General features: G+C 34.7%; 1 protein-coding gene across 3 annotated transcripts in view; it reads left to right on the plus strand.

The window, feature by feature from the left end:
• TBC1D32 (TBC1 domain family member 32) overlaps positions 1–26484 on the plus strand; it is a 198437-nt gene that overhangs the window by 55882 nt on the left and 116071 nt on the right. For all 3 annotated transcript variants that reach the window (XM_004011160.6, XM_015097326.4, XM_060419209.1), the window contains 6 exons: positions 3620–3821; positions 6728–6810; positions 15346–15484; positions 18104–18191; positions 20080–20198; positions 25195–25311. In XM_004011160.6, the coding sequence (XP_004011209.4) occupies positions 3620–3821; positions 6728–6810; positions 15346–15484; positions 18104–18191; positions 20080–20198; positions 25195–25311 (748 nt within the window). The remainder of the gene's footprint in view (positions 1–3619; positions 3822–6727; positions 6811–15345; positions 15485–18103; positions 18192–20079; positions 20199–25194; positions 25312–26484) is intronic.

A 26484-nucleotide genomic window follows, 5' to 3' on the forward strand; every position in this document is an offset into this window, starting at 1 on the left:
AAATGACTGACTTTAAGTTAAACCATACAAAGGAAAGCTAACTACTTCCCCATCTTCCTTCTCTAACCCTTATTCAGTTTTATCACCTGGGTCAGCCAGTGATAACAGTATGTTTATGCTTCTGACTTTCTCTGTACCTGTAATGATGCATCAAATATACATGTTCATAGTCATAGAATTCTTTTTTTTCAAAAATGGTATATACATTACTTGTGGGTTTTTTGTGTGTAACCATAACCTCTTCCTACCTAGGTGAATATAGAATGAAACATTTTTAATAGCTCTACAATACATTTTTGTATGATTTTACCATAATTTATTCAAATTTCTCTACATTATTGGATATTAGGTAGTGTCTATGCTTTTGCCTCCACAGATAACACCGCAATGAATGTCCTTTTACTCTATTGATGTGGTAGATTACATTAATTGATTTTTTAAAATATTGAACCACCTTGCATACCTAGAATATTTCTTTTTATACATTGTTAGATTTGATTTACTAATATTTAAGGATTTTTGTCTGCATTTATGAGAGAGACCAGTCTGTGGTTTTCATGATTCTTGTCTGGCCTTGCTGTAACACTAGTCTCATAATTTAGGAAATATTCTACTTCTAGATTTTAAAAGAGATTTGGCATAATTTCTTGAATGTTTGATAGAGTTCACCAGTGTACCTATTTGGGCAAAGTGGTTTCTATTTAGGAAGTTTATTATTTGTTCTATTTCGTTACTAGGTAGGTTTATTCAGGTCGTTTGTGTTTTGGCAGGTTGTGTCTTTCAAGGAACCGGTCCACTTATCTAAGTTTTCTAATGTGTGGGCATAGACTTTTTATTGATATATTTGTTTTTTTACAGCATTCCTTTATTACCTGTTTAAAATCAATGGAATTAGTAGAGATAGCCACTCATATTATTAATTTGTGTCTTTTTTTCTCTCTAACCTCATTAGAGTCTTTTCACTTTTACTGATCTTTCAAAAGACTAGCTTTCCACTCCCCACTCATTTCCTGTTTTAATTTCATTGATTTCTGTTCTAATTTTTATTTTCTGCTTTGTTTTAGGTTTAATTTCGCTTTCTATGATGAAAGTTTATAGATTATTGAATTTTAGATCATCTTTCTATTATATGCATTCAGTGCTGTAAACTTCCCCCTCTAAACACTGCTTTTGCTGCATCCAACAAATGAGTTGTGTTTTCATTTTCATTAGTTCAGTACTGTTGCCTGGAAAATCCCATGGACGGGGGAGCCTGGTAGGCTGCAGTCCATGGGATCGCGAACAGTCGGACACGACTGAGCGACTTCACTTTCACTTTTCACTTTCATGCACTGGAGAAGGAAATGGCAACCCACTCCAGTGTTCTTGCCTGGAGAATCCCCGGGACGGGGGAGCCTGGTGGGCTGCCGTCTATGGGGTCACACAGAGTCGGACACGACTGAAGTGACTTAGCAGCAGCAGCAGCAGTTCAGGATAGTTTTAGACTTCGCTGGATACTTCTTTGGCCTATGAGTTATTTATGGTTCTGAGAGCATATTTTGTATGATTGATATTTTTAATTTGTTAAAATGTGTTTTATGGCCCAGAATGTGATCTCTCAGTGAATGTTCTATGTGAGCTTGAGCAAAATGTATATTCTGCTGCTGGAAGTATTCTGTAGGTACCAATTATATGCTGTTGGTAGTTTGTGGTGTTCAGTTCAGCTATGTCCTCATGCTGGATCTATCAATTACTGACAGAAAAGTGCGGAAATTTCAGACTGCATCAGTGAACTCATCTTTTTCTCCTTGCAATTCTGTCCATTTTTCCTTCATGCACTTTGACACTGTCAGGTACACATTAAGGATTGTTACATCTTTTTGCAAAATTGACCCCCTTTATTACATAATATGACTTTTGGGTAATTTTCCTTGCTGTGATATCTGAAATTAATATAGCTAGTATAGCTTTCTCATGATCATCAGCATGATGTCTTTATCTGTTTACTTTTAATCTGTCTTTATCATTATATTTAATAGGCTTCTATAGATACCACATGACTGGATCTTGTTTTTTTATCTACTCTGATAGTCTTTCTTTTAATTGATCCTTGTCATTTAGAGTATGATATGATTGGATTAATGTTTACCATATTTGTTACTGTTTTCTATTTTGCCTCTATTCTTCCTTTTTTGTGTGTTCCAAACTTTTCCTGCCATCTGTTGTTATTTTTTTCCATCATGTGTTTTAATATGTTTACATCTGGGAACATATTGTCTTGCTGACAATACTCACATAGGATCAAAGTCTTTGGGTGAGATTGGTGGGGCGGTGGTAACCATTTAATCCTCACAGTGACTAAGGAAGAGGCCTCTATGGTTATCTCTGTTATATAGATGGAAACACTGAGGTTGGATTTCTATAACTTTGATTCAGTATTAATAGAAGTGTAATTCTTGTTTCTAATTGTTTTATTTTTGATTATTCAATTTTTCTGGATCCTAAATTACTCATTTTTTCCTACATTCCTAAACTTTGTTACTTATAATACCCTTTTATTTTTCCTCCTTGTCCTTGATGGCGACAAGAGCCTTCTGAAAATTTTGTTTACTGTTATATTTTAATATTTCAGAAGGGAGTAGATAGAAATGTAATGTGTTCAATCTGACATATTTAACCTGGAAGCCTTTTTCCAGCCATATATCTGGAAAGCCTTTTTCTTATCCATATATCCATACATAATAAACCTTTTTCTTATCCATATATCCATATATAATATGGAAATATTCTTATCCATTATCCATATATAATAATTCTTTTAAAATTAGGAAGACTAACTCTTTGCCATGAGTTCTAAGGTTCTTTTTATTGTTCATCACTTCCTTATTTTTTTCTTTTATATAGACATCATTTAATTGTATGTAGTTAATTTTCTCCCATTATTATCATTATGATTTCTAGGTTTCTTTTTTTTAGATGTCTCCTCCCATTGAAGTTAAACAGAAAAGACATAAAATGTTAGAATTTCTTCTGAATCCTCATTGTGCAGTGGTTTAGAGTTTCTAGTTTTATTAGGGAAAGATTAGAAACATCCCAGATATTCAATCACAAGAGACTAATAGATTGAATTATGTTTATACAAAGGAGTGCTTAGCAGTAGTGAAAAGGGGATGAGAAATTTTTTTTATGTACGGCTGTAGAGTTGTCATCAGGATATATAGTGAAAAAACAAAACAGAATAAAGTTTATAGAAAAGTTACCCTTTGTATAGTAGAAGGGAATATGAATAAATAAAATTTGTCTTATTTTCAAAAGGAAATGATAAAAGAGTAGTAATAGCTTTAAAGGAAAGAAAAGCAATAGTTTAGAGGAAAGGAAAAAAAAAATTTGGGTTAAGAGGCATAGATAAAAGATATCTGGGATTATTCCTTGATTGTACCTAGACTTGACTTTAGAATCATGAGTATGTTTTATATACTAAATGTTAAAGTTAAAAAGTAGAATTTAAAAAAAAAGTAAAACAAATGGAAATAAGTGAGCTTTACTACCAAACAGACAAGTTAGTGACATACCTGTGCAGAGAAAGCAATTCAGTCAAATTAGGTCACTTGAAGTACATTGTTTTGGTATCATCTTTTAGTCCTACAGGTGCTCATCTAATTGCCCAGTTTTCGAAAAAACTTCTTGATGAAGATATTTCTATTTTTTCTGGATCAGAAATGTTTCCTGTGGTTAAAGGAGCTTTTACTTCTGTGTGTCGTCAAATATACGGTACATGTGAAGGCTTACAGGTGTTAATTCCTTATAGTTTGCATGAATCTATAGCAAAGGCTTGGAAGAAGGTAAGTATTTTCAATCTTTTTTCTTCCCTGAAAATCTTTATTTCATATATGTTCAGTGTTATAATATTTAACTACAGTTAAAATATTTTACTGGACTTCTTTAGCATCACAGTATTCCAAAGGACATAATGATTTCTAACTTGTCAAAAGATGACTTCAGTACATCCTGTCCCTATAGGATAGAGCTCTACAACATAACTGGGTGCTGCAGTCTTTTCTTCTGGTTATTGTTGTTGTTCAGTTGCTCAGTTGTGTCTGACTCTTTGAGACCCCATAGACTGTAGCATGCCAGGCTTCCCTGTCCTTCACCATCTCCTGGAGTTTGTTCAAGTAATGTCCATTGAGTCAGTGATATCATCCAACCATCTCATTCTCTGTCATCGCCTTCTCTTCCTGCCTTCAGTCTTTCCCAGCATCAGTGTCTTTTCTAATGATTCATCTCTTCTCATTAGAAGTACCAAGTGGCCAAAGTATTGGAGCTTCAGCTTCAGCATCTGTCCTTCCAATGAATATTCAGGATTGATTTCCTTTCAGGTTGGCTGATTTGATCTCCTTGCTGTCCAAAGGACTTTCAAGAGTCTTCTCCAACACCATAGCTCAACAGCATCAGTTCTTTGGCACTCAACTTTCTTTATGGTCCAATCTCACATCCATTCTTGCCTACTGGAAAAACCATAACTTTGACTAGATGGACCTTTGTTGGTAAAGTAATGTCTCTGCTTTTTAATATGCTGTCTAGGTTTGTCATAGCTTTTCTTCCAAAGAATAAGCGTCTTTTATTTCATAGCTGCAGTCACCATCTACATCTGATTTTGGAGCCCCCAAAATAAAAAGTCTGTCACTGTTTCCATTGTTTCCCATCTGTTTGTTATGAAGTGATGGGATTGGATGCCATGATCTTCGTTTTTTGAATGTTGAGTTTTAAGCCAGCTGTTTTCACTCTCCTCTTTCACTTTCATCAAGAGACTTTTTAGTTCCTCTTCACTTTCTTCCATAAGAGTGGTGTCATCTACATATTTGATGTTATTGATATTTCTCCCAGCAATCTTCATTCCAGCTTGTGCTTCATCCAGCCTGGCATTTCTCATGATGTATTTTGCATAGAAGTTAAATAAGCAGGGTGACAGGATACAGCCTTAACCTTTCCAAATTTGGAAACAGTCCATTGTTCCATGTCCAGTTCTAACTGTTGCTTCTTGACCTGTAAACAGGTTTTGCAGGAGGCAGATAAGGTGGTCGGGTATTCCCATCTCTCGAAGAATTTTCCACAGTTTGCCGTGATCCACACAGTCAAAGGCTTTAGTGTAGTCAGTGAAGCAGAAGTAGATGTTATTCTGGAACTCTCATGCTTTTTCTTTGATCCAACAGACATTGGCAATTTGATCTCTGGTTCCTCTGCCTTTTCTAAATCCAGTTTGAACATCTGGAAGTTCATGGTTCACTTATTGTTGAAACCTCGCTTGGAGAATTTTGAGCGTTACTTGCTAGAGTATGAGACGAGTGCACTGTGCAGTAGTTTGAGCATTCTTTGGCATTGCCTCTCTTTGGGATTGAAATGAAAACTGACCTTTTCCAGTCCTGTGGTCATGCTGAGTTTTCCAAATTTGCTGGCATATTGAGTGCAGCACTTTCACAGCATCATCTTTTAAGATTTGAAATAGCTCAGCTGAAATTCCATTACCCCCAGTAGCTTTGTTCGTAGTGATGCTTCCTAAGGCCCGCTTGACTTTGGACACCAGGATGTCTGGCTCACATCACTGTGGTTATGTGGGTCATGAAGATCTTTTTTATATAGTTCTTCTGTGTATTCTTGCCACCTCTTAATATCTTCTGCTTCTCTCATGTCCATACCATTTCTGACCTTTATTGTGCCCATCTTTGCATGAAATGTTCCCTTGGTATCTCTAATTTTCTTAAAGAGATCTCTAGTCTTTCCCATTCTATTTTTCCCTCTATTTCTTTGAGCTGATCACTTGGGAAGGCTTTCTTATTTCTCCTTGCTCCTCTTTGTAACTCTGCATTCGGATGGATAAATCTTTGCTTTTCTCCTTTGCCTTTCACTCTTCTTCTTTTCTCAGCTGTTTGTAAGGCCTCTTCAGACAACCATTTGTCTTTTTTTTTTTTTTTTTGCACTTCTTTTTCTTGGATATGGTTTTGATCACTGCCTCCTGTACTGTGTTACCGAACCTTATTCCATAGTTCTTCAGGCACTCTGTCAGATCTAATCCCTTAAGTCTGTTTGGCAATTCTATGGTATAATCATAAGGGATTTAATTTAGATCATACCTGAATGGTCTAGTGGTTTTCCCTACTTTCTTCAATTTAAGTCTGGGTTTGGCAATAAGGAGTTTGTGATCTAAGCCACAGTAAGCTCCTGGTCTTGTTTTTGCTGACTGTATAGAGCTTTTCCATCTTCAGCTGCAAAGAATATAATCAATCAGTCTAATTTCGGTATTGACTCTGGTAACGTTCATGTGTAGAGTCCTCTCTTGTGTGGTTGGAAGCATTGTTTGCTATGACTAGTGCATTATCTTGATAAAACTCTGTTAGCCTTTGCCTTGCTTTCATTTCTTCAGGTAAAAGGGACTTAAAATAGACCGTCTCTATATAGATTTACTCTTTGGAAGTTATTTCTGAGCAATTCTTACAGATAGCTGGGTTTTTATATGGACACTGGAGATCATAGTGGAGCAATATTCAAATATAGTATATATCAGTATCTTCCCCCTACATTATGTGTGTGCATTATTTATGAATTAGTTTTGCATGATATTTAAGAATCAAATAATTTAAGATATGCAAGTAATTTAGTCTTTAATTACAGTAAGAGTCAAATATAAAGATGTAGCATGACAGCTTATGAGTAATGCTATAAGTAAGAAAAATGTATATTTCTTATATTTTAGACAAGTCTGCTATCAGAAAGAATTCCTACTCCAGTAGAGGGTTCTGATTCTATTTCTTTGGTTAGCCAGGAATCCCAGAACATGTAAGTATGATTGACTTAAGCGCATCTGTTTTTCACATTTGCTGAAATAGTTTTAAAATGAGAAATGTATAGATACTGTGGCAAAAAAAAACAAAGAAAAGTGCATCTAGGGGAAACTTTAGAGATCATATATACTTGTATTTTTTATAAGAAAAAAATAGCAATATTTATTATATTTCAACCTGTATTTACATTTGGAGTTAGGAAATGTGACATGTTATAGCGCTTTCAGAAAACTTGGAAAATTACCAAATACTAAAATTGGAAATTCAGTAGAACTTTTCCAATGGCCAATGAAGTCTGTTTACATTTAAAATATAACTTCAAAATGTGTGGGAGTACTGTTTAATTAGATTTCAGCATTGGAGAATTCTTTAAATCATTATTTATACTAATTTGTAAAAATTTTTATTTGTTTATTTTTGGCTGTGCTGGGTCTTTGCTGCCCTGCACAAAGACTAGTTGCCGTGACCAGGAGCTACTCTCTAGTTGCAGTGCATAGGCTTCCCTTTCTGGTGACTTCTCTTGTTGTGGAGCCCTGGCTCTAGGGCACAGGGGCTCAGTGGTTGTGGCCCACGTCCTTAGTTGCCCCGCTGCATGTGGCATCTTGCCAGAGCAAGGATAGAACCCTTGCATTGGCAGGCGGATTCTCAACCACTGGACCACTAGGGAAGTCTCTATAATAATGTTTTAATTTAGATGCTTTCATATTTTTTCCCACAGTTATCAATAGGATATGGAATCAGATTAATGGGAACCATATAAACATATATTTTTTAAAATTAAGGTCATATATTCATGGAGTCTCTTTTTAAGTGGTAGTCTAGAGAAATTGAAAAAAAAAATGTGTCTTTAGATAGGCATTGTTTAACTAAAAAAAAGCCAGTCAATCAAACAAAATCTTTTTCATTTCCTTAATGGTGTAATGCTTAACAAATAGTTAATTTTCTAAATGTCAGCTATAATTTTTTTTGATATAGTTGTGAAACTTAAATTAACTACAACTCTTTCCTTACATGAAGGGGTGAGTAAAAATGTTGCTGCAATTAATTTTTCAGGTAATTTTTATGTCTGTTTTCTTTGATTTATGATTTATTGTCTTCATTCATGCATTCATTTTCTACTCATGTATTTAGGTATTTATTGGACTGAATGCTTTGCTGAGCTCTGTGGATGCCTACATACCTTAGAGAACTTATTATATAGTATAAAATACAAATAAGTAAATATAATATGGCAATATAGTATACTAAATTTATGACACAAATCATAGAGGGTTCATACAGGCTAACTTGGGGAAATCTTTCCAGAAGAAGTTATAGTTAAAGTAAGTTAAAGTTAATACATGGATATTAATTGTCTAGAAAGGGTAGAACATTATTTCCGGTGGAAGACATAGTGTGGTCAGTGGGCTGTAAGTGAGAGGCCGCATGAAAGTGTTGTGAGTCGCTCAGTCTTGTCTGACTCTTTGTGGTCCATAGACTGTAGCCCACCATGCTTCTCTGTGCATGGAGTTTTCCAGGCAAGGATACTGGAGTGGGTAGCCATTCCTTACACCAGGGGATTTTCCTGACTCTAGGAACAAGCCAGGTCTCTTGCATGGCAGACAGATTCTTTACAGTCTGAGCCACCATAATCCATGCATTTAGCAGAAGATATTAAGAAAAAGTGGCAAAAATACACAGAAGAACTATACAAAAAAGGTCTTCCTGACCCAGATAACCACAGTAGTGTGATCACTCACCGAGAGCCAGACATTCTGAAATGTGAAATCAAGTGGGTCTTAGGAAGCATCACTCCAAACAAAGCTAGTGGAGGTAATGGAATTCCAGATGAGATATTTCAAATCCTAAAAGATGATGCTGTGAAAGTGCAGCACTCAATATGCCCTCAAATTTGGAAAACTCAGCAGTGGCCACAGGACTGGAAAAGGTCAGTTTTCATTCCAATCCCAAAGACGGGCAATGCCAGAGAATGTTCAGAATACTGCACAACTGCACTCATCTCACACAACAGCAAAGTAATGCTCAAAATTCTACAAGCCTGGAGAATGTACATGAATAGTACATGAACCGAGAACTTCCACGTGTTCAAGCTGGATTTAGAAAAGGCAGAGGAAGCAGACATCAAATTGCCAACATCCGTTGGAACATTGAAAAAAAGCAAGAGAGTTCCAGAAAAAACATCTACTTCTGCTTTATTGACTACTCCAAAGACTTTGGCTGTGTGGATCACAGCAAACTGAAAACTTCTTCAAGAGGTAGAAATACTAGACCACCTTACATGCCTCCTAAGAAACCTGTATGCAGGTCAAGAAGCAACAGTTAGAACTGGACATGGAACAACAAATTTTTCCAAATTGGGAAAGGAATACATCAAGGCTGTATATTGTCACTCTGCCTTATTTACTTTATATTCAGAGTACATCATGCGAACTTCCAAGCTGGATGAATCACAAGCTGGAATGAAGATTGCCAGGAGAAATATCAATAACCTCAGATATGCAGATGACACCACCCTTTTGGCAGAAAGTGAAGAGGAACTGGAGGGCCTCTTGATGAAAGTGAAAGAGGAGAGTGAAAAAGCTGAGTTAAAACTCAGCATTCAAAAAATGAAGATCATGGCATCCAGTCCCATCACTACATGGCAAATAGATGGAGAAACAATGGAAACAGTGACAGACTTTATTTTCTTGGGCTCCAAAATCAGTGCAGATGGTGACTGCAACCATGAAATTAAAAGATGCTTGCTCCATGGGAGAAGAGCCATGACTAACCTAGTCAGCATCTTAAAAAGTAGAGACATTACTTTGCCAACAAAGGTATGACTAGTGAAAGCTATAGTTTTCCCAGTAGTCATGTATGGATGTAAGAGTTTGACTATAAAGGAAGCTGAGCGCCAGAGAATCGATGCTTTTTAACTGTGGTGTTGGAGAAGACTGAGAGTCTCTTGGACTGCAAGGAGATCTAACCAGCCAATCCTGAAGGAAATCAATTCTGAATACTCATCAGAAGGACTGATGCTGAAGCTGAAACTCTTAAACTTTAGCCACCTGATCTGGAGAATGGACTCACTGGAAAAGACCCTGATGCTGAGAAAGATTGAAGGTGGGAGGAGAAGGTGATGATGGAAGATGAGATGGTTGGATGGAATCACCGACTGAAGGGACATGAGTTTGAATAAACTGCAGGAGTTAGTGATGGACAGGGAGGCCTGGAGTGCTGCAGACCATGGGGTTGCAAAGAGTCCAACACGACTCTGACTGAACTGAACTGAACATTTCTGTCCCAATCAACTGTGAGACTTTCCTCACCCTCAGAAGCAGAGCTTACAAAGATCAACCATAACTGCATAGTAGAACAGAGCAGACTGTGTGCTTCCTACAGGTCCCTGGGTTGCAAAGAAGTGCTGGATTTGGGGAGAGGCATCACCTAGCCTAGCCTTCTTAGTCCTCCTCCAAGTCTCCCGAGTCCCTTCAAGGGGGAAAGTGAGTGATTAGGTGAAGAGCGGCAAGCAGTATTAAACTGGGGAATGTGCTCCATGTGTGAACTTGATGCTAGAGGAAAAGGAGTTTCCTTCAACATCTGATATTACTCTTAGAAACAGAGGTTTAATGGTTTTTGATATAATAGAACTGTTTTCATTTTTGTCATCAAAATACCTCATGGAGTTGAGTATCTTTTGTATTTTTGAAACATTGGTATGTGTGGGCATTATTTTTCCTTTGTAGTTTGGTAACACTTGAGTGTAGAACCATTTTGGTCAGTTAACTAGACTAGCCTTTCTCTGGCATGTAGCAGGTGCTTGATAGCTTGGTTGAATGGGTAAAAGAATGAATAACACCTCTCCTGCCACCAGGCACTAGTTTCTAAATAATGACATGGACCATAACATTTACTTAGTCTTACTGAAGAAGGTAAAATGAAGAGTTGCTAAAATCTGTATTTTTGAGCCTGTGACAGACTAATGTGCGGTAGTTTGATCTTATTTCCTGAGAGCTTATGTTGGAGATTTCCTCTCCGTCCTTTCATTTATTGGTGCTTACAATTCTATAGGGAAGGTAGAAGCTACTGTGTAGTCATCATAGGTGATATCCCTAAATCTGGACATTGAAATGTAACCCCAAGTAAGATTTATCAAGGCTAGTTTGATATCAGTGATTGCAATGACTACAGACTATATGGGACTTACCTAGTGGCTCAGATGGTAAAGAATCTGCCTGCAGTACAGAGTCACAGGTTCGATCCCTGGGTTGGGAAGATCCCCTGGAGAAGGGAATGGCAACCCACTCCAGTATTCTTGCCTGGAAAATCCCATGAACAGAGAAGCCTGGCAGGCTACAGTCCACGGGGTCTCGAAGTATTGGACACGGCTGAGGGAGTAACACTTTCACTTTTCACTTTCACAGACTGCTTAGGGGCCATCCTTAGGGTGACTGTAGAGAAGAACATAATCACAGAAAAACCAAAGATGCCCACCCTGCCCCTACCAGTTACACGGGGCCTTTGGTAAATCTCGACAGGGAAGTAACAGGTATCTTTGGTCTGCAAAAACAGCCTATGAATAAACATCTAAAACTTAAGTCCATGAGAGTGTCTAACCCTCTGTTAATATCTGACCACTCAAAAACTGGAGTTCACATAAGCTAACAAAGCGGTGAGATTGTTACCTGTTGTCCTCCGGGAAGGGTTCTCCAAAGACAGGAGGCAAATTCTATAGCTTAGATTTTCTGTTTTGAAACATTGAGTGTTTTCATTGTAATTTGAAGGAAGAGTTAAATGCTAAGTTAATAGAAACAGTAAACTAAAATATATTAACTCTTTCTCAGGATTCTGTGATACAACCTGCAAGTTTTTGCCTGTGTTTTACGTTTTGGAGAGTCAGAGTAGACTTTTTAAAAACATAATTTCTTTAATGGCTAATGGTTCATTCAAGATTTTTTATTTCTGAATGAATATTTTTTTAAAAAAGCATATTTTTAAATCTGAATATTTGCTGTATTGGTGTTAATTTGTTTGAAGTATTTTTGTGATGTTAGACAATTCTTTAGCTGTAATTATTTCTCATTTTTTTATTCTTAGTATTTTTTGCAGCCATTACTTCCCCTGACCAATTTATTTGCATTAGTTTATGCAAAGACCAGGTTTTGATTTTGCTGATGTTCTCTTTCCTTCTCTATCTTCTCTCCTTTCACTTTAGTAGGATAGGAGAGCAAGTGAAAAGACAACTGAGAATGGATATCAATAGAAGAAATCTACATCAGACATTCTAACTTTAATACATTTTCATATGTAACACTTTCATTATTAAGCTCTTAAAAATACTGTTATCTTGATTTTGCCCTTTAAATCCATGAAATATTTGGAATGTATTTAACTTTCCAAATATAGTTTTTTAACTACTGTATTATACTGTTGACTTCTAATTCATTTCTGTTCTTTTCAGAAAACATTGTAGATATATATACTTTTGGGTGGGTTGAGATTTTGTGTTGTAGTACAGGATCAGTTAAAAATCTGTCTTTACTTGAAAATACTATTTTATGTTCTTCATTGGAAGTAGATAGAGATATTCCAGATTTTTTAATATCACCACCAATATTTTGTCCGCTTATGTATAATCATTCACTTTGAAAGTTGATTTGTCCATTTTTCTCTGTAATTCTGGGGTTTTGTTTTACATACTTGCATTTTATGCTCTTCAGTTCAGTTCAGTCGCTCAGTCGTGTCCAACTCTTTGCGACCCCATGAATCGCAGCATGCCAGGCCTCCCTGTCCATCACCAACTCCCGGAGTCCACTCAGACTCACGTCCATTGAGTCAGTGATGCCATCCAACCATCTCATCCTCTGTCGTCCCCTTCTCCTCCTGCCCCCAATCCCTTAGGAACATAAAAATTCACTGTTTCTTGGGAACTTTTACAGTAGTATCTCATTACTTCTTTCCATTAAGTTTTATATTATATGATACTAGTATTGTATATATACTTTGCTTTAGTTAGTATTTGCAGAGTACATTAGTTAAGGATATATCTATTTTCAGATAGCTCAGTAAGGCTTTCTTTTTTTCATAAAGCAAAGAAATCTCATGAAATATTGTCAGGCATTGACTTATTGATGCAGTTTGAGATCCAGCCTCCTTTTCTTGGGAGAAAACATCACTAATGTTTTCTTTTTGCACTCAAGGTTGCACAATGGCTAACCTCTAGAGCTCACAGCTTTCAAAGAGGAAAAAGGTTGTAGAGACAAATGGCTTCTTTTCATTCTTTACTTTTATCTAGGAAAGAAATCTCTTCTCATTAACATTTTTGTGAACATCTTGCTGGATGTGCCCTATGGCCATTTCTTGCTGTATGGGAGTTGATGAAAAAGGAGCTTAGATGGAGATTAGGTCAGCCTATTAAAGTATTTTTTTTTTCATCTCTTTATTTTCTGTCACTCAGAGTAGTAAATTTTGAATTTTTTATCCAATCTGACAGTTCCTATTTTTTATTAGATGAGTTTTAAGTTTTTTACATTTTTGCAATGCTGATGTTTGGGTCTTATTTTTCTTTTTGTATTTTCTATTTCTATTCTGTTTTCTTTACTTTTCTCCTTTACTTCCTTATCTTAGATCAGTACATTTTATCCTATTTTCCCCTTTCTTTTGACTTTATAAATCACTGTTATGTTTCTTTAAGTGATTGTTCCTAATTTCTCAATATACATTTAACCATATATTTTTCTAAGAAAGTATAAAGTAATTGGGTATTTATATCATGTTTTGAAAAGCAGTATGGAGTTTAACATACCTTGACCAGTTACTGCTCCTTTAAATACTCTATAGTTCTGTCTTGTTGTAGTTATCTAGAATTTTGGTTTAATATTTTTAATCACCTAGTTTATGTCTTCACACAGAAATTAAATTTGTATCTATTGTTTTACACCATTTTTGAAGCTTGTAGGCCATTCTTTCTGACAGGCTCCTTTTTTTCCCTTACTGAAAGATGTATTTAAGTTTCTAACTATAAGTCTTAAGGTAATAGAACTAAACTGTTTAATTGTTCTTAAGGCTTTAGGAAAGCAAACTGATCTTTCTGTGTCTGGAATAGCTATTCTCCTTCCAGCCCACACAAACCACCCCCACCTCCTGTTCAGAGCTTTTGAGATCTCACATTTTCTCTCCTCTAAATGGTAGTTTATCTGGGCATAAAAGTTTGGATAGACCATCCTTTCTTGGTACTATTTGAGGTTTTACTCCAGTGTCTTCTGGAGTAAGTAGTAACTGATAAATCTGTTAGTATAACCACTTGTATAGGTCATATCTTTTCTCTCATAGCTTTTAATTTCTTTCTTTGGATATTTGCTACTTCTGTGTGATTTAAGTTTATCCTGCTTGATACTTTAAAACTTTTTTTTTTTTAATTTTATATTGGGATATAGGTTAAGTCCTGCTTAGTACTTTGATTTTTTTTTTTTAATCAATAGACTGGACTGATACCTTTTTTTTGATCTAGAAAATTCTTAGTATTTTTCAAATATTTCTTCTGTTCTCTTGGACTCTTGATTAGATGTATTTGAAAGCTTTTAGTATGTTCTGTCTCATCTGTATTTACTTCAAAACCAGTCCTACTTCTTTGTCCTTCTTTATCCAAGAGATACTTATTTTGTGTTTTAACATGGTTATATCTTTGACCATTGGTTTGTGATCTCTCATCTGTCAACATGTACTGATTGTTTCTTTTTTAATCAGAAAAGTCCTGGATTTCAAATCTCTTACCAGTTTCAAAACATACTTCTGAAACTTCCTTGGGCAACAAAAGGACAGACATTTCCACACTGTTTCATTGTACATATAAACATTTCATTTTTACCTATTTTAATATCCAGCTTGTTTTTCCAAGCAAGTAGGAATAGGATGGGTAGGAAATTTTATCTCACTTTGATACTTCAGATGAAGTGCTGATATCCCTTCCTGTGGTTCCAGATTTCTAGCTCTGACTCTCCTGTTTACTGTGTGACTTCTGAGTGTTTTGAGTTGTTGTCCTTTTCTTTTTCTCTGGAGAATGCTACTGGCCTTTTAGAAGTATTCTGAGGAAAAACATGTCATTCTCCAAAAGTAAAACTAATAACCAGTGAAAATAAAGTGCCTGATACACTTTAGAAAGTCAAAAGACAAATACTCCTTAATGAAAAGGATGTATAGAAATAATGGAGAGCTGGGGCTTGGGGAATTTAGGCACAGCAGAATTTTAATAGGAGATGTGGAATGAGATTAAGACCTGGTTGAGAGAATTTTGGTATGATGAAATGCTGATATGTGCAGTTAATATTCGATTCATTTAGTGAAGGAAAATTATTAGATAGTAGAAAAAAGAATAACAGCTCACTGTTAAGGAAGTCATGCTGTTTATCTTATTTTCAAACAGTTAAATACTTTGCAGCCAGTGTGTTCTTTGTAAATTTAATTGTTGGTAGTATTAAGCTGAGTTTTTTTTTTTTTTTTCCAGTTTTGAGAATAGTAAAGACATTTATACCTTTCTTTTTACCTCTTTCAGTATGGCTTGGGAAGAGAATTTGTTAGATGATTTACTAAATTTTGCTGCCACTCCCAAAGGACTACTGCTTCTTCAAAGAACAGGTGCCATCAACGAATGTGTGACATTTATGTTCAACCGATATGCAAAAAAATTACAGGTGCGAATTATCATCTGCCACAGGCAAAAGGAACTTTTGTTTCTGTAGACATTAAGAACATCATTCTGGTTTCTTTGTGTGAAGAGATTATTAAACTTCAATTAAAAACTCATATAGCATTATATTTAACTTGATATTTTTTCAAGAAAGCATTAGAGTTGATATTGGTATCTATGACTATTCTACAAGATGAAACAACTGAATGAAATTGAAAAACTCATTCATCCAGATGTTTTATAAATATATCAGACATCTGGATATATTAAAACTCAATGGAATTCCATTTTGGGGTCTAAATGTGTCAATGAGAGTTTAGCATTCACATTTTGAAATAAATAAATATATTTGTAGAGGGCTTTTATTATTGCTACTGTTTAAATTTAAAATCTAGGCCTTTCTCACAGAGATCATTGACTTTTTTTTTTTTTTTTTTGCTATTACAGTAAATATCCCTAGACTTCAGAGCTTCTTAGGATCATAGGTGTACTTTTTGTTGTTGTTGCTGTTGTTTTTGTTTGCTTTTTTTTTTTAATTGGGATATAGTTGCTTTACAATGTTGTGTCGATTTCCAGTGTACAGGGAAGTGAATCAGCATAGGTATGCTTTTAAAAGTGTTTCCTTTTATCTCTGGAAGTTGCTGTTTCTTGATGTTCTTATTGTAGCTTAGCAGAAAGGGCTAGGGCCTCTTGGGGATCTTTTATTTATTTATTTTTATAGAAGAGCATTAATCCCTTTCATGATCACTCTCTACCTTCACAAATAGCTTCCCAAAGGCCCCACTTCCTACCATCCCCTCTGGGGCTTAGGATTTCAACTTAGGAATTTTTGCAGGACACAGACATTCATAATATAGCAAATGTAGAAGTTTACAGGCTTTTAAAGTTTATATAAATTGTGTTTTGATCTGTTGGTGAGTTTGAATTTCTCCTTGTATGCTAGTTAACCATTTGGGTTTTCATTTTTGTTCCATTTCTGAAAATATTCAAGCAGTTCAAAGACATTTTTCTTTCTCATTCAGATGCTTGAGACCATTCAGATACAACTTTTTACTATTGTGATAATATACCTAGGATTAGATGATATTTTTTTTATATTCATAAAATTTAAAGCAATCTGATCTTCCTTTGTATTGTGATGTTAGTTGTAATAGAAGATGTTCCCTGGACCTCAGTAAATTACAACCATATAATTTAGTATAATACTTTAATATCAATTTATACCATTCAAGACATTTTTTGAAAATTTAGACTCTGTGTTGTCTTGTAAGAAAGCAGCTAGACTTTCTTTAATTTTGCTGAAAATAATGTTGAGATTCAAGCTGGTATAAATGATCTGCCTGCGTTCACACATGTGGTTATTGATGGCAGTAATTCTAGAACTGAGATTCTGGTCTTATATTTTAACAGTGTCCGTGAAATCTAAGTCTTATTTAATGAAGCCCCTGTAACTTCTCTGAAGGTTTTCTTTGCCTCTTCTTTTTTAGTATTTAGTTTTGATTGGGAGACCCCTATGGCTACGTATCTGAATTAGTAGGGTCATTTGGGATGATTGATGAGTAAGGTGTTTTTCTTCCTGTCATGGAAAAAGCCATGTGGGAAAAGATAAACACTTACTTTGCTGTACTTCTATGTTATCTACTTGCTGAATTAATGGATGGTAAAGTAAGGAACATGGAGAATGAGATTTGGAAGGCAAATTTATAGAGTTGTGAGCAGCAAAAAAATTGAAGAAATAAGCCTTATTTTTTTCCCAGTCTTTTAGTTCCCCCCCTTTTTTGCCCTTAAAACAGAATGTATAGTTTATATTTTAAATATTTGATTGAAATATATGCTTATCCTTTTAATAAAATGTTGAAAAATACAAATTCTAAATGGTTAGCTCTATTTAGAAGTCAAACACTTTGGCTAAGATCAGGCTGACCTATGAAATCTGAGGAAGGAGGAACATTTTATAGTGTCTTTGTTATTTCCTTATTGTGATTTTTGCTAAGAGATACTTCTGAACTTTACCATGAGTATATGTATAATATTCTCTGTGAAGTAGCAATTATTTCTGGTTTTCTACAATGTATATTAAATGAGGCTTATGTGTGCATGTGTGTATAACTTCCTCCTTTGGGAAAAAAAAATCATATTGCCTCTAAAAGGATGATTTTTAAGAAGATACCATTGTTCTTTTTAAAGCTGTTTATTTGAAAGCCCAGTGCAAAAATTGGCAGTCAATACAGATTAATCAATGATAATTTATTATTGAAGAACCATTAAAGGATAAAATAGTAAGATAACAGAAATAAGAGTTAGAAGGAATCTCTTTTCATTTAGTCCAAAGTCCCTTATTTTATATATAAAGAGACTTAGAGACATAGTGACTTGTTTAAGGTCATGAAGCTTCTTAGTTTTAGGGCTGGTATCAGAGCCTAGTTCTGAAATAAGATTGTCAAAAATATTTGTTAGTTGAACTCACTGATCACTATAGTTTTTTTTTTCCTGCTCTTATTATCTTTACTTGAAACACTGTCTAGCATTTTAATAAAGAAATCAGTAAGTCTGCATATAAAATGTAAATAAAATATTAGCATGCTATGTTTTCCTGCTTCTCATGTTTTCTTATTTACATTAGATCAGCAGGCATAAAAAGTTTGGTTATGGAGTTTTGGTTACACAAGTGGCATCAACAGCAGCAGGTGCAATAGCTCTACAAAATTCAGGTAAGTTCTTTAAAAATATAATTTAAATAAAATGAGCCAGTCGATACAAAATTCAGCTGCCATGATCAAGTATCAGCTATTTCACTCTGAAGTTCTTCTTCCCAAGTTAGGCCATAGGTAAAAGAGTATTAATGGTATATCCTTTTCGCTTCCATGAAATCTCACTAGGAATTTTTTTTCTGTAAAATATATGCAATTTTTTCTTTCCTCAGAACAATGGTACATAATGAACCTAAACTAAGATATACCTAATGGCTTTAAGAACCCGTTGCTTCATAAATCAAAAGTATATCATCTTTTCTTGAATAGTTCCATCTGATAGGCTTTAATGCTCAGTTTCAGTGTTTTATATATGAATCAATATTTATAGTCATAATAGTTATCACACATACATATCATTTTCTTATTCCCTTTTCTCTTCCTTTCTTGAAAGATTCTCACCCACTTAATTTTCACCACTATTTCTGGAGTTTATAGTCAGCATGTATTATCTACTACAGATTGGATTTTTAAGATGTTCAAATGTTGAAGACTTAATATATTGTAAAGTTACCTGAACCCTGCACCAGAGACCAGATGTAGTCTCTGATAGAGATGCTGTGATTATATTTAAACCTTAGAAGTGAAGAATCATAACCTCAGTGGTCACTATTGAGTCTCTCCTCAAATGAAAATATTTTTCTATGGTGTACCTAAATCTTAAGTATTTTTTGGCTTAACTTACTTGAACTGCTTATATTATGAAACATATTTCTTGGCAGAAGCTGTCCTAAGCGAACCACTTACTGCTTTACTTAGAATAAAATCAAAGTTATTTATAGTACTCAGGGGCACATTAATGGAAACATTTGAAGACTAGATTCAATCCCAGATTTCCCTGTTGGTCGAGTCATTAAGCTTCTAAACCTTATAGTATCCAGCTTTCCTTCAAAGGATTAAATGCAATTTTTCATAGGACAAAGGAAGGAAGACTGACACTGCCTGAGTTCCTATGATGTCTTAGACACTGCATTGAGAACTCTATGTATATCGTTTCATTTATACTTTACGGCAACCTTCAAATGTAGCACTTTTTCAGTTTTCACATTGGTAACTGATGCTGTTAGAATTCAAAAGATTCAAGGATATATAACTTAATAAGCTGGCAGATTAGTAATTTGAATGCTGTTAGTCTTGATTTCAGAGCCTGTATATTTTGTTACACTAGAAACCCATTCTGCTGTAATGTGTTACTGCTAAATTACTGATTTTATGATTAGGTATTCTGTTTTACACTTTTCCATATGCTTTGATTCCTCATAAAATAATTTGATAATCAAACTTAATGGTCACTTTCATTTAGATATGTAGTATCTGACTCAGGAAAATTTGAAGACTGTATGGAACCAAAAGTTGTATGAAATAGAGAACTGTTCTAAGCATATGGAAATACAAAAGGATAGTTACATTAGAGAAAGAGAACACATGTACTGTTCAGTTGCTTTTGGTGCCTCCTGATGCCTCCTTCCAGGCTGCATTTCACTGTTAGCTCATTTGCAGAGTAACGTGTTAACTTTTTTGCTTTTTTTCAGGAAAACATACTGAGAGATTATTGACTAGAGGATTAAAAACTGGGACTCAAAATTCAGTCCCCTAGGGGAATAGTTTTGAGAGTTTAGTCATTACATGGTTTCATAATAATGAGAGTTTAGTCATTACATAGTTTTATCATAAGCATATATTAACAATATCAGCACTAATTTCTACCAAGGTTAGAGTTTATTTCTTATACAGGATTCAAGTATGTCTTTTGTCATTGTGGAACAGTCTCGTCAGAAGGATAATTATGTCTTTCTACCACAATTCAAAGAAGTAATATACTATAAATATGATGTAAAATTCTTCTTAGGGTTTATTAATGCACTTATAACTGAATTATGGGCCAATCTGGAATGTGGAAGAGATGATGTTAGAGTAACCCATCCCAGATCTACTCCAGTGGACCCTATTGACCAAAGCTGTCAAAAGGTAAGAAATGATTTATCTAATAATGTATAGATTTTAAGTATCTCTCAAATTGCTTCATCCAGACTTTAATCCATATTCAGTTACAATCAGCAGCCTTTCCTAAGTTTGTCCTTTCCCTCCTTTCTTTCATTTCTAACTTTGTGTTTTTAAAATAAACAGACAGAAATACCAGTGTTTCTTGGCAATTGTCTTGCAAGGACATTCTTTTTTTATGATATTCCTACTTTATTTTATTTGGGATTTCTTTGGAGGGAATGATGCTGAAGCTGAAACTCCAGAACTTTGGCCACCTCATGCAAAGAGTTGACTCATTGGAAAAGACTCTGATGTTGGGAGGGATTGGGGGCAGGAGGAGAAGGGGATGACAGAGGATGAGATGGCTGGATGGCATCACTGACTCGATGGACATGAGTCTGAGTGAACTCCGGGAGTTGGTGATGGGCGTGCTGTGATTCATTGGGTCACAAAGAGTCGGACACTACTGAGCGACTGAACTGAACTATATTTTATAGTATAATTTTTTTCAGTTAATAAATATCATAGACATCAGACAAAATAATAAACGTGGACTTAAAGGAACTAGAAAAAGAACAAACAAATCCAAATTTAATAGAAGGAAAGAAATAATAAAAATTGAAACAGAAATAGAGACTAAAAAACCAATAGAAAAGATCAGTAAAACTAACAGCTGATTTTTTAAAAAGATAAACAAAATTAATAAACCGTTAGCTAGACTTCTCCAAAAAAGAGAGGACCCAAATAGATTGGAAATGGAAAAGAAGTTACAACTAGTATCACAGAAGTCATGATATTACTATGGACAATTATATGCCAATTAAGTGGACAACCTAGGAGAAATTGTATATTTCTAGGATTTTACCCATCTTTCAAGATTGAATCAGGAATACAAAATATGAACAGTGAACAGTCAGATGACCAATAATGAAATTGAATTAGTAATTTTTAAAAGACTCCCAACAGACAAAAATCTAGGATCAGATGGCTTCACAGGTGAATTATATCAGACATTTAAACAATTAATCCTTCTCCTTAAACTATTCCACGCTTGAGATGAAGAAATATTTCAGAATTCAGTCTGTGAGGCCCACATCACCCTGATTCAGAAATAAGACTATGAAAAAAATATATAGACCAGTATCACTGAAGGTAGTTGCAAAAATCCTCAATAAAATACTGGCAAATCAAACTCAACCGTATATTAAAGGGGTCATACACCATGATCAAGTGGATTTATCCCAGGGTTACAAGGATGGTTCAGCATCTGAAAATTAGTTGGTGTGATAGTCTACATTAACAATTGAAGGATAAAAATCACATCATCTCAGTAGATACAGAAAGAGCTTTTGACAAAATTCAACATTCATTTATGAAACTCAACATTCACTGATGACTGGATAAAGAAAATGTGGTATAGATATAGAATGAAATATTACTCAGCTATACAATAAAATGAAATCTTGTCATTTGTGACATGAATGGACCCAGAAAGTATTATACTAAGCGAGAAAAGTCAGATTGAGAAAGACAAATACCATATGATTTCATTTATATGTGGATTTTATTTTTGGGGGCATTTAATTTTATTGTCATTTAAATTTTAGGAAACAATGACGTAGCTTCCATATATAAAGAGGTTCATTTAAAAGTTTTAATCCAGTTTCTCCTTCCTTCTCTCTGTAGCTTTGCTTTTGCTGTATGCTAGACAATAACACATAGCTGTGTAAATTTAAATTAAAACTAAAAGTAAAAATTCAGTCTCAGTTACATTAATCATATCTTAAGTGCTTATCTGTAGTCACATGTAGCTAGTGACTATCATATTGTACAGTTTAGAACATAAAATTTCCATCACCACAGAAAATTTTATTGAATAACCAGGACTGTGGAGCTAGGGTGATACTGTTAAATAGTATCTGAAGATTATTTATTTTGTAGTGAGTAATCTTAGCCTGTGAATAAGGAGATGCAATTAGTTCTGCTATCAAATTTTTGATTATATGTCTTTGACCAAGACCCTTTTGCTTCTCTGGTCCTCAAGTTTTCTCATCTATTAAATGAGAAATTGAATTAAACTATTCTTTCCATTATCTCAGTGTTCTGATTTTTGTGAAAATTCTTTTTTTTTCCTTTCCTTTTTAAAAATTTATTGATTTTTAAATTGAAGGATAATTGTTTTACAGAATTGTGCTGGTTTCTGCCAAACATCAAAATGAATCAGCCATAGGTATACATATGTCCCTTCCCTTTGAACCTTCCCCCCACTTCACTCCCCATCCCACCCCTTTAGGTTGTTACAGAGCCCTGGTTTGAGCTCCCTGAGTCATACAGCAAATTCCCATTGGCTGTCTATTTTACATATACTAATGTAAGTTTCCATGTTACTCTCTCCATAGATCCCACCCTCTCCTTACTCACTGCCCCCGACCTGTGTGCCCATAAGTCTGTTTTTTATGTCTGTAACTCCATTGCTGCCTTGGAAATAATTGCATCAGTACCGTATTTCCATATTCTGTATATATATTGGTATATGATATCTGTTTTCTCTTTCTGACTGACTTCACTCTATTTAATAGGCTCTAGGTTCATCCATCTCATTTGAACTGGCCCAGATAGATTCCTTTTTATGGCTGAGTAACGTTCCATTGTATATATGTACCACAGCTTCTTCACTCATTGATTTGTCAGTGGACATCTAGGTTGCTTCCATGTACTAGCTATTGTAAGTGGTGCCACAGTGAACCTTGGGGTACATGTGTCTTTTTCAGTTTTGGTTTCCTCAGGGTATATGCTTAATAGTGGGATTGCTGGGTCCTGTAGTGGCTTTATTCCTAGTTTTTTTAAGGAATCTCCATACTGAGTTCCATAGTGGCTGTCTCAATTTACATTCCCACCAACAGTTCAAGACTGTTCCCTTTTCTCCACACCCTCTCCAGCATTTATTGTTTGTAAACATTTTGATGATGGCCATTCTGACCAGTATGAGATGATATCTCATCATAGTTTGATTTGCATTTCTCTAATAATGAGCGATGTTGAGCATCTTTTCATGTGTTTGTTATCCATCTGTATATTTTCTTTGGAGAAATGTCTATTTAGGTATTTTTCCCACTGTTTTGATTGGCTGTTTTTCTGGTATTGACTTGTATGAGCGGCTTCTGTATTTTGGAAATTAATCCTTTTTCTATTGTCTCATTTGCTGTTATTTTCTCCCATTCCGAGGGTTGTCTTTTCACCTTGCTTATAGTTTCCTTTGCTGTTCAAAAGCTTTTAAGTTTAGCTAGATCCCACTGTTTATTTTTGTTTTTATTTCTATTACTCTAGGAGGTAGATCACAGAGGATCTTGGTGTGATTTATGTCTCAGAGTGTTCTGCCTATGTTTTCCTCTAAGAGTTTTATAGTTTATGATCTTACATTTAGGTCTTTAATCCATTTTGAGTTTATATTTGTGTATGGTGTTAGGAAGTGTTCTAATTTCATTCTGTTACACATAGCTGTCCAGTTTTCCCAGCAACACTTATTGAAGAGGCTATTTTTGCCCCATTGTATATTCTTGCCTCCTTTGTTAAAAATAAGGTAACCTTAGGTGTGTGGATTTATCTCTGGGGGTTCTGTCTTGTTGCATTGGTCTGTATTTCTGTTTTTGTGCCAGACCATACTGTCTTGATGACTGTAGCTTTGTAGTATAGTCTGAAGTCAGGAAGATTGATTCCTCCAGCTCCATTCTACTTTTCAAGATTGCTTTGGCTATTCGGGGTCTTTTGTGTTTCCATATGAGGTGTGAAGTTTTTTGTCCTATTTTTGTGAAAAATGCCATTGGTAATTTGATAGGGATCTCATTGAATCTGTAGATTGCATTTCGTAGTATAATCATTTTTTATTGTAGTGAAAATTCTTTATGTGTTTGATCTTCAGAATTTCTGAGACTAGTGAACATTTTAAACTGGCAAGAGGAAAACTTAATAGTTACAAATAAGTGCAATTAATATAATAAAAACTAAATATACACGTATTAACAGAATATAGGGCTTCTAGATGTGGATAGACTTAATAAGAAAGCCTTCTAGAAAATATGTGGCAAACTTTTGAAAGCTTATAAAGTAACATAATAGGTCAATGGGAGGGCTAAAAGGGAGCTCCTTAGTAGGATAAGAAAAGTTTGTATATGTGGCAGTCACTTGAAGGAGACAGCAGGCAGATTTGATTGACTGCAGTGATGATTTCAGGCTGAGGAAACTTAATGGCAACTGAGGCTTTTGAGACTGAAGGGAAGAAAAGTGTCAATAAAGTGCCTTGAAAGTCATGCTAAGAAGTTTAGATCTGATGTTTAGTAATGGGCACCCACTGCATACTTTTACACAGGGCATCGAAAGAATGACCTGTGCCTGAGAAAAATATTCGGATTCTTGACAATGAGAGAAGAGCAGGAGCTTAAAGTTTTCATGGAGAGATTAACTTGGTAAAATTGCATGAGAAAACGAGCTGATTTTGATAGGAAAAGCCATAGCTTTTTCTAATTAACTGTAATTATTAATATATTACTTGAATTTCCAGTGAATGTATCAACAGTTAAACACTGAAAATAGCCTTGTGACCTGAGTGCCGTAATATATAGAATTTGTCATCTTGCCCCAGAGCCCTGAAGTATTATATTTTCTTACACATCAGATATAACAATCCAAAGAATGAGAAAAATGTATCATTTCATTTTTGTCAGAACCAAACTGTCAGAGATACATATTTTAAAACATTTTCCAACTCTCAGTTACATTTTCTTATAGTTTTTATGCATTGTCAGTACATAGATTATTGTTGTTAACTATTTTGTACTTGTCATAGAAGCATATATTTCAGTTTTACGGGTTGATTAGGCTTATTTTAAAAACTCCCATTTGCATTAATGACTCTTCAGTAGATGTGACTGAGAAAAAAAAAAAAAAATGAATGATTTGAACAGTTTTTTTTCTTCCCGCCTAGTCTTTTCTAGCACTGGTGAACCTGTTATCTTATCCTGCTGTTTTTGAGCTGGTTGGCAATCAAAGTCTTCCTAATAAAACAGAATACTCTCTTCGTGAAGTCCCAACAAGTATTATTGTAAGTTATTTTCTTTTAATCTTTCACTTTTACAGTGCTACTTTTTAAGATATGTAGTAAAAATGCAGTGTAACAGAAAAAAAATGGTACAATAAATCACATTTGAAAACCTATTTGATTTATTTAGCTATAAGTGAAAGTGAAGTCACTCAGTCATGTCCAACTCTTTGTGACCCCATGGACTGTAGCCTACCAGGCTCCTCAGTCCATGGAATTTTCCAGGCAAGAGTACTGGAGTGGGTTTCCATTTCCTTCTCCAATATAGAATGTTAGCTTCCAAATTATCTATAAATGGAATCTTTGATCCTGGCTGTTTAAAAATGGCAGCACCTATTGAAATAACAAGGTTAACGTGAGTTTGAGTAAGCTCCAGTAGTTAGTGATGGGCAGGGAAGCCTGGCGTGCTGCAGTCCATGGGGTTTCAAAGAGTTGGACATGACTGAGCGACTGAACTGAAATGTTTCCCAAATAAGGAAGAGATCCAGCATATATAAAAGTTAGTGTATTAATTATTTTTAGATGACTCATGTTATTAGTCATACGATTATTGCTCCTTCATTGACTAAGATAATTAGGAATAAATTGTATCTAAAGAGTCCAATATGTTTTCTGTTTATATTTTAAATGATCTGTGTATTACTGCCCTATGAGAACAGTATATGAATATTTATTTGAAACTTATTTTATATTCATATTTCAAAATGGGTAACTTATTTTAATCATTCAAGTGTATTAAGTTCCTCATCTTTTGTTAAATTTATGAATTAAACACCGATTTGTATTTAAATACAAATTAAATATGTGTATATATGCATTATTAAGGAATCATTTAATTCTGAAATTCTGATCATTGCATTTATCTTTTGGTCAGTTTGTCCAGTGTGTTGTTTTTCTTATATCATTTTGACATTTTGAATTCTTCTAATTCTTGTTGACCCTAAACATTTTATTTTTAAAAATTTGCTCTACTTTGGAAATTTTTTGATAATTTATATGAATGAAATACAAATAAAATATTTTTCTCTATAAACTTTTATATTCTTGAAGTGTCACAGTTTTAGCTTATACTTACTTATATCTTGGTACTTCTTAAGTAGTTTTATAATTAACCATTTATCTGCCTGTCTTCCCTATTACAATGTGAGGACCTGAAAGTGAGTAGAATATCTTGGT

This window comes from Ovis aries, chromosome 8 (assembly GCF_016772045.2).
Source record: "Ovis aries strain OAR_USU_Benz2616 breed Rambouillet chromosome 8, ARS-UI_Ramb_v3.0, whole genome shotgun sequence".
Lineage (NCBI taxonomy): Eukaryota > Metazoa > Chordata > Mammalia > Artiodactyla > Bovidae > Ovis > Ovis aries.